The sequence below is a fragment of the Vanacampus margaritifer genome, chromosome 12, assembly GCF_051991255.1.
Source record: "Vanacampus margaritifer isolate UIUO_Vmar chromosome 12, RoL_Vmar_1.0, whole genome shotgun sequence".
Classification (NCBI taxonomy): domain Eukaryota; kingdom Metazoa; phylum Chordata; class Actinopteri; order Syngnathiformes; family Syngnathidae; genus Vanacampus; species Vanacampus margaritifer.
Window position 1 is genome coordinate 10,246,375 of NC_135443.1, and position 14,823 is coordinate 10,261,197.

Here is a 14,823-nt window from a genome sequence, read left to right on the forward strand (position 1 = left end):
CGGAGGAGAAATGCGATGCTCTTCGGGGCCTTCAACTCTTCCATAATGCAAACATGCCTCCTGCAGGAAAGGGTGTCTCATCTTTTGGTCAAAGGCTCGTGTCTGCTCTCGAAGAGCCAGCAGAGCCCTCGGGCAGACAGAAACCTTAGCCACTCTCGAGCATGTCAGTGAACCTACAACAAATGAATTTTCACTCAGTCAGACAAGCACGCTCATAGACACATGCCGTACAGGACTCGTAATTGGTCCCCGTGAGCACCTTCACAGCCTCTTGCCTGTGGTATCCTCCAAACCCTCAGGTTTTTTCCCCCTGTCTCGTTATTTCCTCACTCTTTTCTGTTTCATGAATGAGCTTCGATCTCAAGAAATTATACAACAGTTCAGGCATTTTTTTCTATGACTGGTGATTTCATACTACCTCATGAAAAGAGGTAAAATGATCTATAATGCAAGCCTTAAAGCAACGTGTGTAACACTTATCACTTGTTCTTATCAGTTCAATGATATTAACCTTGTGATGCCTTTCTTTTTGGATTTTCTGCAGAGTCAGGTACCTTGTAGAGTGCTCCGTAAAGTTCAGATCTAAAACACAACACACACAGATATGTAAAGTGCATATTTATGCTTATAATCATTTGGGAAGTGACAGTGAGTTTTTAATGAAGTTTATACACCCCAACACATAGTCAAATATTTCAACAAGGGATTGAATTTTATACATTCATTATTTATTATATTTAATTTAAATATAGCTACATTTTGTCAGGATAAAAAAAAACATACTGTATATATAATTGATGTTAATCTTAAATGGTTAAAAACATTTGCGCCTTACTTTGGGCCTGATTTATTAAGGTTTGCAACTTAATTGCTCATGCAAACACAGATGTGGAAGATGATCTACTAATCAGGAATCCCTCAGGATTGAGGCAGAATTACACCTTAGTTAATTTAGCATGTTTTGGGTATAATTACACAGATTGAAATAGCACGCACAATGTGATTCATCAAACCTGGTTATGTCTTTAAATACCACCTGAAAGGCAGGTGCAAGCGCTGTGTGGGTAAAATGACTGGCAGCGGGGAGAATTACCGTTTGTGTAATAATTTTATAAATGGTAGAAACAAAAATGATCGCAACAAATTGCTTATTTTGCAATTCAATTTTGAAACTCCTGATTGATTTAAGGCAGGGATAGGGAACCCTGGTCCTCGAGAGCCACTGTCCTGCCTGTTTTTCTCACGTGTATCTTCTCAAACACAGCTGACTCAACTGATCAGCTAATCAGCTAGCTCTGATAACGATCTTGTTCATCAATCAGGTGTGTTGATGGAGGGAGGACAATAGGAAAACAGGCAGGACAGTGGCTCTCGAGGACCAGGGTTCCCTACCCCTGATTTAAGGGTCGTCTTGAAGCCAGTCACAAGAAGGAGTCATGCGAAAGCACCGAGGACAATACTCCTTTCAATTGTGCATTTCCTTGTGTGTAGGTAATTTCAGCACACTGTTACAATTTGTGATGGCTTATAACTGAGCAGTTTTTCAGGTGTGTTCAAGGTTTTAAATGCAATGTTACGGGGTTGCTTGTTTCCCTGAAATTAGTGGAGCAATATATTTCCTTTTTGCAACTAGAGTATGTGTTTGTGAAAACCATCACCTGAAGAGCAAAAAATAAATAAAAATAATAATTTTTCAAACACGGCAGTCTCCACGACATTTACACCTTTTTCAAACGACACACCTAATCTAGTATTTATAATTCTCCAGCAGAGGGAATGTTAATCCTCATCCTGGCAGTTAATTAATATATGCTTTTGGTTTCGTTTTATTTACTTTATTATCCGTGGTCTTTTATGTTTTCATAACTCAAATTTAACTGCATCTGCACCTATACAGTGATCAAGGTTTTCTATTCTATTTATGTTCACTATTTCTGTACAGCACTTTGTGACAGTTGTGGTCTATAAATACAGAGGAGTTCAAAGTTGAGCGTCTCACAACCTGTGAAACCACTGTAAAAGTACAAATGGCTGATTAAATCAGATATGGATGTCTTAATTGCTTCACTGATAGTTGGATAACTGGAGCAATTAAAAAGAAATATGTCATTTACAGTAACTTCCCGTACGCAATTCCCGCAGACACAGAATACACTTTTACTTTGAATAATTTGATGGTGTCATTGTTATCGCTAACCTAGCCTGTAACCCTATCCCAAATAAGGAAAGCAGTGAAGGTTCATTAGTTGTTAATGTTAACATAATTTGCAGATGTAGAAATTACCCATCCTTAGAGTGCTGCAGTAAAATAATCTTCAGGTCAGATGAAAGTTCTGCAAAAAGGTTTAGGTGGTTGGGGTTGATGGTTAGTTGTGAAAAGGCCTGCAAAAGGAGATTTTATTGTAACAGTGGTATGGTATGCAACATCAAATAATCTTTGACCTAATTCAGGTTGAGTCTCTAAAAAATGGTACAGGAAAATAATAGTAGACACCAACATGCATATACAGTCCAGTGGATTTAAAAAGTCTAAACACCCCTGTTAAAATGCCAGGTTTTTGTGATGATTTTGTGTTGGGGAAAAAAAGAGAGACTTGGATGAATAGTTTAAGAATGTTTTCTACCATTAATGTGACCAATAAATCTGCACAAGCCAATTGAAAAAAAACAAAAGAGATCTTTTTGAGAAGTTATGTAAAACTAAACAAATGAGGAAACGTAGTTAGATGGTGGTCAGCACACCCCTGCCACTAGATATGCATTCATTCCTATGGGGGAATTTCAACCCCTGGTCGCCAAGACAGTCGTCATCAAGTGAAAAAAATATGGGGCAGCTTCCAAAACTGGACATCCTTCAAAAATATATGAAAAGGCACAGGAAAACTGGTTGGAAGGCTGCTAAGAGGAAGACCGCAACATTGAGAGAGCTGGAGGAATTTCTGGTGTTTTGTACATGTGACAACAATCTCCCGTCTTCTTATCTTACAAAGAAAAACATCCAACCAAGCCTGGCTTTATTTTGCATGCTTGAAATCTTCCAAAAACGCATGTGGGAAAAAGTTTGTGGTTTGATGCAACCAAGGTTAAACCTCCAAACAGTAGCTTCCATACGAGCTACTTCCGTAATTCCAAACGGTATGTTGGGCACATACAACACTGCTCATCAACAAAAGGCTACCATTCCTGCAGTAAAGAATGGTGGTGGCAGCATCATGCTGTGGGGTCTTTTATCTTCTGCTGTAACTGGAGTCTCAGTCAACGTGGAAGGAATTATGAGCAGTTAAAAATACCAGTAAGTGTTAGCACAAAACATTTAGGCTTCTGCAACAAAGTCAGGAAAATCCTACTAAAACATCTTTATTTGAGATTAATCAGAGGCACTTTGAGGCAGGTGAGGGCTGAGTCCCATTTAACACAAGTTTGAATGTAAGGACTATGCGGTATATTATTTTGTGACAAACACACATATGTATAGCTTTGCCTCCCTAAGCAGTTTTGGGTACGGTACATTCGGAGCAGATGCCGTAACGTCCCAAATATCAAGTCCAACCTTGAGGGAATTTAGCAACTTGTTATGACAGAATCCATTAATCATGAGTAGTGAGTGTGGAGAGTTGGGGGAACTGGTACCTTGGAAATGCTGTTCAGGGAGTGTCTTACGCCTTCCAACACTTTAGTGGGCCGACCCTCTTGAGAGACAAGGAGTTTCCTGTAAAGGCTGAGTAGAGCCGAGAGCTGGGACACGCTGGTGTCGTCACAGGCCAAACTTAAAACATCAGCCATTACATCAACAGAACATGCACTCTAGGGATAAAAACACATGATGGATTAGGTCAGAATCATAGTTGGTAGGCTACTGACATTCTTCAAGAACAAAATTAAACAATTTAGAGATGACGTTTGGTATATTTGCAAATGATGTTAACTGTATGGTTACATGTTTTGCTTCACAGAACCTTACCTGAAACAAGGCAAGATATTGACATGTCAATTCATGGTCTGACTGGCCAAAACACTCCAGCATATTGAGAGAGGCATCACTCAGGATGGAGGCTGACAAATTGTGCTGGAGACACAAACTAACAGCTTCAGACAGTACGTTCCTGGCTTGGGCCAAAAGCTGCTCAACCTTCCGCTTTTTTGGCTGCATATCAGAGACACACCAGATCATTTGTTTGTAAACACATGCAACAGCTAATGCAATCTAGGTATCGTACACTACTGTAATTGTAACTAGAAAAATTCCCGCGGAAATTTTGAATGGGACTGCTGACTCTTGCAAGGTGGAAAGACGCATGTATGTAGTACTTTTAGCAATAGTAGTAGTAGTAAGCAACTACTTGTAGTAGTAGTAGTAGTATTAAGTAGTAGTAGTAGTAAGTAGTAGTAGTACTTGTACTTGTAGTAGTAGTAGAAGTATTAGTAGTACTTGTAGTTGTAGTAATTTTAGTAGTAGTCAAATGGCCAAGATGGGCGAGGGGGAGAGAGTCCTTGGGGTACCTAATCTTTTGGCCTGCATGTATTAATAAAGGGCCAATAATACCCAATAATTGAATATAAGATGATATATGATGCATTGTCGTGATGCACTGGAGACAAATACTCAAATGATAAAGACAACAACACATATGAATATGAATTAAAAAAAAAAAAAATCCAATAAAATACATGCCTGCATTTTACAATCAATAAAACAACTTAAAGAGCCCCAAAAAAGTACCCAGCTTTTGGAACACTACGACATTCTATGTTTCAAAACAAAATCAATGTTCATCTTCCCATGAGCAAACTTATGGCCAGTCATTGTGCAGTTTTTTCTCTGCTTGGTGTCAGGAAGACGGTAAAATAGGAGAGCCATCAAACACTTTGGGTGCTTTAGATCAAAAGAATGATCAGTAGGGCATTGCAGTTGGGGCACAAGTTGGGGTCTGATCAACCCTGGCAGGGTCACCTAAAAGCATTTGATGTTGAAAGATCCAAATCACCCGATAATCTCAGGAACATCACTAATGATGCATCTGAGAGAATCCAGAGATGTATCTTTAACTAACTTTAACTAGACGAATATATAAAATATATTATGGTCAGTCATTTGTTTTTAACCTCAATGTTGATTTATTAAATATTTGTCAGTTGAATTTTGCTTATTTACTTGTCCTGTATGTCATAATATTCTCAGGGCATTGAATCGATCGCAAGCCTAGCTGGAGCTGTCCTACCTCGACTATGTGCATGAACTGACAAAGCCTGCTCAGATGGGAGGCAGAATGTCTTCTAAGACATCCAGAACAGTCCAGTTACCATTGATGCAATGCCCTGAGAATTAAATGACCTGAATGGATGATGTGAACTTCAGTGAAATCTCAAGTAAGAGATAAGTCAGGAATGACAAGGTCACACGTCAGGAAGTATGTTACCTGCAGGTCTGTGCTTTTTGCAGAGATCATCTTGGACTCTTTACTGCTTAAAGTGCTTTCCTTCTCTTTCCCAGAATGATCTTCTTCCGTGAACGTGGCAGTGGGGCCACATGAGCCTTCCTGTCAAGGTCACAGGTTTAGTGTTATTGAATGCTGTAAAAGTTTGTCTTGGCTGGGGACATATGGTGGAAAAGGAGGCGTAGTAATACTTTTTCAAGATAGTATAAGAATGATAGGAGTCCGCTGAAAAGACACACTAGCGAGAGAACTGCAGCCATTTGTTTGTAAACTTGTTTGTGTCCAGAATATTCTGTAAAATAAATCCTTCGAAGGACCTGTTCACCGATCTCCAGTCTGTATCTCTCTACCCGAACAACAACGAACACGCGGAAGACAAAGAGTGTCATTCCAACAAGACCCACTTCCACTACCAGTTGGTGTTTTGTACCTTCAGGTCTCTGTCCCAGAGAGAAGTCATATAAACAGGATCCTCCTGCACAGCCAGCAATCTCAGGGTCTTTCCCATCAAACTCAGGCAACGTGCTCTCATCTCCATGTCATCCAGAGAGCAAGAGCTCACTGCAGCCAGCTGGCCTAACGACGTCTGGCCCAATGTGCTGCCCACGCTCATCCACTCCTGTACATGACACAAGGATATTAAGTCAGACATACTTATTCACACCATCATATGAAAAGCCTATCATTTGCGAGGACCTGCATAAACAGAAACTACTTGGGTGGGCAAGAATAAAAACACTAGTTAGTTGAAGACAGTCAGGTAATGAAAAGAGGTGCTTGTGCTGCTCTAAGTTTCCTCAAAGCTATTATTGTCGCTATTATCCAGTATGGAGATGGAGGGTGAGAAAGGTGGAGGCAGAGGAAGGAAAGCCTTAATTAGAGAGAATGATTGCAGTACTGAACAGCAATGTGCTTGGACAAAAGCTAAACTATATCACCTCTCTGCAATTATACTATTCATTAAGTCTAAACTTGTTTCCACTCACATCCTTAAATGCCTCTCCCAAGCTTTGTCTTCTTCATCTTCATCTTCAAGCTATTAATATTGAATGACCAAATTGCCATTTAAAGTGTTGGCCAATGCAATTGCTAACAGACCATTTTGAGTGTGCCGACTGGTAATATGCCTTTTCAAAATGGATTATTTATGTCATTAGTGTAGTTGCCAAGTCAGTGTTATTCATACTCTATTGTTCAGAAAATGCATTGTTGCTGAGAGAAAATAGTTGAATATTTTTTTGGAATGTCCCAAAAAAAAAAAGTCAGCGTCAAATGAATGGATTAATGGGGAAGGAAAAACAAACAAACTGCTGAGGTCAGAAATTTTTGTAAGATTTTTTTCCCCCATAAGACTTGAACCAACAATGAGCAAGAAAAATAGTAAGACTAACCTTCAAGTCCAAAATAATTACTCAAAAAGTGTTTTATGGACTGAGGAGAGCGCATGTGCAACAAGTCATGTGATGTAATGTCATGGTTCTGGTATGGGCTCATTAAACTTGAATGATTTGTACACATAAAGGCAACATCTAAATGAACTCAAGATTTAATAGAAACATTATAGCTATTAATTAAAAGAAACTGATTAGGAGATATACAACAAAGGCGTTTCAACTTCAAGGCAAAGAAGTGGAAGGTTCAATTAAGACTGGCCAAGGGAATCTTCAGAGTAGACCTAAACATTTATGTACTTTAGTATCTGTACAATATAGCATTTGCATTTTTTTTGCAAGTGGGTTAAGAGTTTATGCATCCACCTGTTCAATGGAGTTGGTTTCAGGAATGCTACGCATAAAATCCTCAATTGCTCTCTCAGCAATACTCTTGTCCTTGACCAGGGCTCGGTTGACAATTTCTTCACAATGCTCCTCCAGTATTGCCAAGCAAACATCTGCCAGGGTGAGACGGAGGCGTAGTAGTGTCCACTTGGGTGACAATATCACACCACGACTCTGGCAAATTGAGAAAACATACACACCAGCAAGATATGACATTTGTTATGCATAAAAACAACACCTGAAGTTAACTAATTTCTGAACTTTTTAGACATTCATGGAAAAAATGCCTGCACTATAAATCTGAATAAAAATTTGAAATAATTTAGTATGTCAAAACATAAAATAATACCCAATTTGCCATAGTTACCATGACTGACCTTACATCTAACTGTTAGTACTGCATGACAAAACTACTAATGGCAAAACAATACATTTATAATAAAAGCAACTATTCAACTACAGTAATCTTTTAAGCTTGTTTTATGAAGACTGAACCAGTTGTTTATGTCAACGTTATTAACACATCAATGAGTACTTTTCAAATACTTTCAGCAACATAAGAAAAGTTTGCATACTACATAAGCAACACATCAACACTGTACACTTCATGAATCACTCCAAATATTTACTTTTACAGAGGCACTGTCGCTTGGCCTAGGCTGAAAAATTCTGAAATACTAAAGGAGCATCAGACTGCCGTTATACCTCTGATTAAGGGCTTGTGGTACATAAAATAAAATGAAATGTTTGATTACTGTATAAAATATAATGGTGTTAAAATAAATAAAAATCACACGTTTAAATGTTACTGTGGTTGTACTACTTTTTCTTTTTGTATTGTATTACAAACCCCAGTTGCAATAAAGTTGGGACATTGTGTGTAATGTGTAAAACGCAAATAAAGACACAATTGAAATGACAAGTAAGGCAATTGACATTATTACATGAGCCTGCTCTAAAAAGAACATGTTCTTTCAGTTATAAAGGTCTGATACAGTACTAAGTTCAAGACAACTGTAGCCACTAAAAGCTGGATGCTTTTGGACTAGGGCAGCAGCACCACCTGCTGGGCATGCACTGTTACCATCGTTTCCCTGACAGTCAAAAACGGATAGATCTGATTAAAAACCCAATTTTACTTGATTCTCTAGCGGTGCTAGGGTTGTTAATTCAATATATATATATATTTTATTTTTATGATTTCATCAAAAGTTACAGTGACAAAAGGCTTTTCATTTCAGTGCAATACTAAAGAGTGTGATTTATGAAATAAAAATAAACATGCACAATTGTATAGATGTAATATAATCTCAATACCGTGAAATAAACACAGGGAGTTCATTATTAGATTGCCTGCTTCATGCAGCTTTGTACTGGTTGATTAACGCCTCTCTCCATTACGTTTCCTCTCTAAATTAAGCAAAAACGTCAATCCAAAATAATCTAATAATATACAGAAGCTTTCTTACCAATATTCTCAAATATATTCTCAAATATTCTCTTAATTTAAATTGATGCAGTTCACTTACCGCCTCTTCCAGGTGGAGCAGGTTTTCAGCATTCAAAACAACACATTCTTGTTCTGAGATTGCCAACTGCATGTGGGAGAGTCCATCAAGCAGAAAACGCTGCTTCTCTTTTTTGTCAGTAGCCTGGTTGGCCAGAAATCTTCCGAGCGTTGATCATGTTTTAAGAAGAGAACATCAAGTGTGAGAGAGCAGTTCGAGGGTCAGTTATCAGCAAAACACAAACACAAAACTAATAAAATCATGAGCTTTCATACATTTTTCAAAGTTTAAGTGTCAAAACTCAACTTGAGTACCCCTACTAAGAATATCATGCAAAATGAGGGCATCCAATAGGCTATTTTACTAGCATAACTTGTAATTTGCCACAACAAAGGACCATCCAGCAAAGGATTTGGACAAAAGGTGATTACAGGTAGATAGTTGATTTCAATATATAGCTACAAGATTTGACAGTCCTTTAAATTAAAACCCATCAATTTGATTTATTAATTACTAATAATCCCACCGACTGGGCTCATCCTTCATCCCTAGTGTGTACACAACTATTTATTTAAAAAAAAAAATATATATATATTTACACAACTGTTAATGTAATATGTATCCATGTAAAGTTGTCCTTTCATTCTGTCTGTAAATATTGCTTGTTTCATTCTTCATACTAAAAATATATGTAAATGTATAGTAGTGATCTATAAAAATACATACATATTCTTGCTTTTTAATATTTATTTCTGCATAAACAGTTTAAAAAAAAGATTGGTATGCACAAAAACAAAATAAATAACTTGAGATTGACGAAAGAAAAATAATAATGAATATTAACTAATCAGATTAATCAAATCAGGAATCGCAATTTAATGCTCCAAAATATATTTTTTCAAAATACTAAGTGACAATGAAACTGGCAAAGGCAAAAAATTATGGTACCCTAAACTTTGTATACATATATATATATATATCATTTTGGGTGGTCAAACTGTCATGTATAGATAACAAATTCAAATACAATGCTGGATTTAATTTAATTTTTAACTACCTATACTGTACTTCACAAAAGTAAGCTACTTCAATTTTTTGTAAATATTTTATTCTATTTTTTCAACGGGGCAAGACGGGCAACACTGAATAAAAGGACAAATGGCTACCATGAATGCAACATGGTCAGTGTACATCTTGCATAACATTGTAAATTTACTGTCTCCTCTAAATAACTCAACACACACAAACAGTATTTAGACCATATGCCTTGCATAGTCAACATCCTAAAGATGATGCATAAGACAGCCAAGAAACAGTTTGCTGAAGACAAGAAGAGCAAGGACATGGATCACTGGAACCATATTCTGTGGTCTGATGAGACCAAGACAAACCTGTCCTTCCAATGGTTGTCAAGTGTGTGTGTGGCAGCAATCAGGTGAGGTATACAAAGACAGGCGTGTCTTTCCTATACAGTCAGACATGATTGGGGTAGTGTCATGGTCTAATTCTGTACGAGTGCTGAAACAAAGCGTGATACCACTCAAATCAAAACCTGGAGTCATTTTGCCCTCACTGACCTCAGACCATATGTGCACTTTTCACGGCTCTTTGCAGCATGGTCTCGGTAGTTGAGCTGAGTAAACACCCTTGCACATTGCCCGAGTGTGTCACAGGCAGCTTTCAGAATCTGGAGTTCCTTAGTGGTGAGTGCAACTCCAGGCTCACTGCCAGAAATGGCACATATACACTCAATGGCACCCCTGGAACACGGCACAAACGACATTGAGATTTTATATTTAATCAGAGTACGTTCACCCTTAGAATGTACTTCAGAAATATTTAGCTGACTGAATATGTGCAATTACCTCATTTCTAATGATGAAATTAAAAATGTGATCTCTGAGACTCGGTTCAGCCGCTGCTTCAGAACCACCGTCAAAGCCTCACACCCTTGCTTGATAATCTGATCAATCTGTTAAATATAAATGTCTGGTTATGTTAAAAACAATTAAAAATAATAATTCTGTCTCATCACAGCATCTACGTTACCTTGGCTTGTGCATCCCGGGGTCTCTGGCCTACAACAGCAGCAACCTTTGTGAGGGTAAACTTGTACCAGAAGTGCTCATCCCCACCCAGTGTTTGGGCCTTATCCAGAAGGTACAAGGCCTGTGCATGGTTATGTTCGTCACAAGCTAGAGTAGCCATCCCGAGCAAGATTCTTGGCATTACAGTCTGGTCTTCAAATTCCTAATGTGATTAAACAGAGGAAAGGTGCATTAAAGATCTTAACTTTTTCTAACTTTAATAGCTATTTTATGAACTCACTAATGCAACCAACTGAGCTTCTGCCAGGAGCTGCTGGGCTCCTTGGTACAGTCCCATCTCCAGGCAGATTTCTGCTTTGTCAACCCAAATATTCAACCTAAACATATTCTTTCTCTGTAAATGTGACTCCAAATCGGATTTCTGTAAAGGAAGAAAACAATTAAGACATGATATAGTCAGGGAAGTAGTACTATACCACCCTTTTAAATGCCTTGTTGGGCAAATATAATGACAATAAAAATAGCTCTTAAAAAATAAATGTATGAGCTGACATCCAGCCATTTTCAATTGTTTTTGTTTTGTTTTGATAATAATCAAAATTATACATACTTGCAAAGCTATGGCATTCTACTGCCAAACCGGTGATTTTAGGCAAGGCAAGGCAAATGTATTTAGCACTATATAATACATTTCATACACAACGAAACTCAAATGTGCTTTTAGGCATGCCATGTTTTCATCCACCCATCATTTCTGTTAATCACATGATACACCTATAGTCAGTGGTGCCCAAGTCTGGTCCTTGAGAGCCCCTATCCTGCCTGTTTTAGATGTATCCCTCCTCCAACACACCTGAGTCAAGTGATCAGCTCATCAGCAGAAGCCTGATAAGGACCCTGATCGTATCAGGTGTGTTGGAGAAGGGGAACATCTAAAATAAGCTGGATAGGGGCTCTCGAGGCACCCCTGTCTTAAGTGGTACCAGACAATGAAATGAACAAGAAATTAAAGAAAAAGGGGTAATGACAATTTTCCCCCATAACTTTATATGCAAATAAAAAATATATATATACAAATAAAAATAAGCATGTTGTTCGAAATCTAATTGATTTCAAATAACATTCGACCATGGGGTTAAATGCCCTCATTGATGTTATAAGAAGAGCACCTTTCTAAATGTTACACCATGTTCCAAATTATACATGTAGATGAATAATTATTTTTGAGAGGGGAAGAAGAAATTGTGCAAGTCGGCTTTGTGGGGAATTAACCAATCACAGTCATACTCATATTAAATTGTCTTTCTTACCTGAGATGCCCAAATTTGTCATCTGTTCAATAAAAAACACATTATAGGAAATACAACTGTTTTTGATAAATAAAAATAATTTACTGTAAATTACATTGACTATTGAGGAAACTTAATGAAAATGGATATTTTGGAACAGATTGTATAGACTCAGGGTTATCACGGTTTGTGAATATGCAGCATTTGATGTACCATTAAAGCAGAAAGGCTTACCTGATTATGCGATTTGTAGAGGCGTCTTCTCTCCTGTAAAAGAGTGATTGCTCTGTTGCACCTAAGGCAGTGAATATAATTTACTTTAGGGGAATGATGCTATGAGTACAAAAAAAGCACATACTGGTAAATTGTCGTTTACATACCTGATTTGTTCTTGTTCTTGTATTTTCATCAAAGTTAAGAGACTCTCGTGGTATGAGGAATGAGTCTCCATTCCAAGTTGACAGCATGTCCTTACTATTCTGAAAAGGACAATACGGCATAAAAAAAAAAGTGATGACCATACACATCATGTTGGATTCATACTAGGCCTTACCTATTGCATATTTCTAAAACATGTGTCCATCAATAAAACAAATTAATTCTTGTTATTTAAATTCCATTCATAAATAAGCATTTTTTTTAAGGGTTTGAGGGGTTTTTTTCTTCTTTTTTTTTCTTTTTTCACATATCACTTTCACCCTTTAAACCTATTGAACTGTCTGTGGGAGGATCTCATACTAGGCCTCACCTATTGCATATTTCTAAAACATGTGTCCATCAATAAAACAAATTAATTCTTGTTATTTAAATTCCATTCATAAATAAGCATTTTTTTTAAGGGTTTGAGGGGTTTTTTTCTTCTTTTTTTTTTTTCTTTTCCATATCACTTTCACCCTTTAAACTTATTGAACTGTCTGTGGGAGGATCTCATACTCGGCCTCACCTATTGCATATTTCTAAAACATGTGTCCATCAATAAAATAAATTAATTCATGTTATTTAAATTCCTTCCATAAATAAGCTTTTTTTTTTTAAGGGTTTGAGTTATTTTTTATATTTACTTTTTCACATATCACTTTCACCCTTTAAACCTATTGAACTGTCTGTGGGAGGATCTCATACTAGCTATAGGAACTAGTAATGTGTCAGTGTGTGTACCTGAGTCGATACAGGTCAGAAAGGCTTCTCCTATCCAAAAGGTCATGAGCGAATGTCTCAGCTAGGTGCATAATGGGTAGGGTCAGGTGGCCTAATGAGAGCGAGTGGAACTCCTTTTCCAGCAGGTCAAGATAAAACAAGCTCTGGGTCTAACATCAAGTGCATAAAATAACACATGAAAAAAAAAAATCAATAAAAATCACGTTCTTTCTATTATAGAAATGAAACTTGTTAGTATCCTAACCTCTTACAAGGTAGATTCAACATTAAGTGAACAATGCACTTTAAGTAGCCTTACCTGATTTGTAATGCTATGAATACTGATGCACTGTGGGTTAGAATTTGTTTTGAACGTGTAACGGACTTGATCAGAGCAAGTGTATTTAACCCAATACTCCAAAGTAGAAGGAAGAGTAAGATCCAAGACAGGTTTGAGATTCACCTCTGGTGGGGTAGGCTGGGCAAGTAGATGAAACACAAAAAATGTAAGTATTGCTATGTTTCGTAGAAACCACATAATGAGGAAAAGTAGTTGTAGTAGTACAGTACCTCTTTCACTTTTTTGCCTTTGCCCTTGTCTTTTTTGTTCCCAGCAGGAGTGGGGCACTGACCTTTTGGCTGTTCACTCGGGGTCACAGAAACAACTGCTGTTGACACCTGCAGAGATAGGCAATTACCATATATAAGATGATTTCATTTAAGAAGAGGGGACTTGGTGACTTGTGCAGGGATGTGATTTGACCAAAGTGAAATTATCTGAAAATTTAGCTGGGGGTCTGGGGGCCGCTGGCACCCAGCTAGGTCCAGGGCAGTGCCCTGGTGGGGGGACAAGGGGGGCGAAGCGCCCCGGAGCTCATGGGTTTTCCGTGTTTTTAAGTACTTTCAATGCACTCACATGACAAAGAAATAGACAAAACAACAGCATAAATTTTCAATGTATATTGAACTATCCCATATAAAATGGCAGTTTTAGTCAACTCAAAATCAGTCACATTCAAAAACATTGGACTGCCTTTGCTTTTAAAAACTATCACTGAGAATATCATCATATCTAACTCATGTGATTACTAAGTTAACACATAAATAATGTTGAAGAGTTCAAATTTCATGAACAAATAATTGTATCATGACCAAATGAAAAGTAACTCATATTAGATCATACCACAAATGTCTTTGTTATAGCAAAAGATGTTATCTGTCTGAGTCATGTGCATACACAATGAACTACTAAAAAAACAAAAAAAAAAAAAACAATTTTTTTTTTGGGGGGGGGGGGGGAATAAAAAAAGCGGAATTCCGCGAATTAGCGGAAAAATCACATCCCTGCTTGTGTGTGGAAACGTGAAATGCCTCAGGGCTCAATCCTTGTGCCAATTCTGTTTTATATATCAACCTAATTTGTCAACATTTTCTTGTGCTTATGTTTATGAATCGTATGGGTAATTTTCTTTTAGGGCATAATTTGATCAAGGACAGTAAAGACTTACCCCACATACTGTAATTTTCTTTTGAAAATCAATACATTTTTACTGATATGAGTATTTCAATTATGGACTGTCACCTGTTCATAATTGTATTGACTGTTATCGTTCAAAGGTAAAACTGCA

The 14,823-nt window shown here is 37.4% G+C and overlaps 1 protein-coding gene across 2 annotated transcripts in view; it reads right to left on the reverse strand.

Annotated features, from left to right (window-relative positions):
* Positions 1–14,823, reverse strand: part of cfap46 (cilia and flagella associated protein 46) — a 50,898-nt gene that overhangs the window by 10,088 nt on the left and 25,987 nt on the right. For both annotated transcript variants that reach the window (XM_077582488.1, XM_077582487.1), the window contains 18 exons: positions 13,766–13,873; positions 13,515–13,673; positions 13,217–13,365; positions 12,439–12,537; positions 12,293–12,353; positions 11,050–11,190; positions 10,771–10,971; positions 10,587–10,693; positions 10,299–10,481; positions 8,743–8,881; positions 7,193–7,387; positions 5,866–6,054; positions 5,418–5,537; positions 3,962–4,144; positions 3,631–3,804; positions 2,285–2,382; positions 512–582; positions 1–173 (listed from right to left, as the gene is read on the reverse strand). In XM_077582488.1, the coding sequence (XP_077438614.1) occupies positions 1–173; positions 512–582; positions 2,285–2,382; positions 3,631–3,804; positions 3,962–4,144; positions 5,418–5,537; positions 5,866–6,054; positions 7,193–7,387; positions 8,743–8,881; positions 10,299–10,481; positions 10,587–10,693; positions 10,771–10,971; positions 11,050–11,190; positions 12,293–12,353; positions 12,439–12,537; positions 13,217–13,365; positions 13,515–13,673; positions 13,766–13,873 (2,550 nt within the window). The remainder of the gene's footprint in view (positions 174–511; positions 583–2,284; positions 2,383–3,630; positions 3,805–3,961; positions 4,145–5,417; positions 5,538–5,865; positions 6,055–7,192; positions 7,388–8,742; positions 8,882–10,298; positions 10,482–10,586; positions 10,694–10,770; positions 10,972–11,049; positions 11,191–12,292; positions 12,354–12,438; positions 12,538–13,216; positions 13,366–13,514; positions 13,674–13,765; positions 13,874–14,823) is intronic.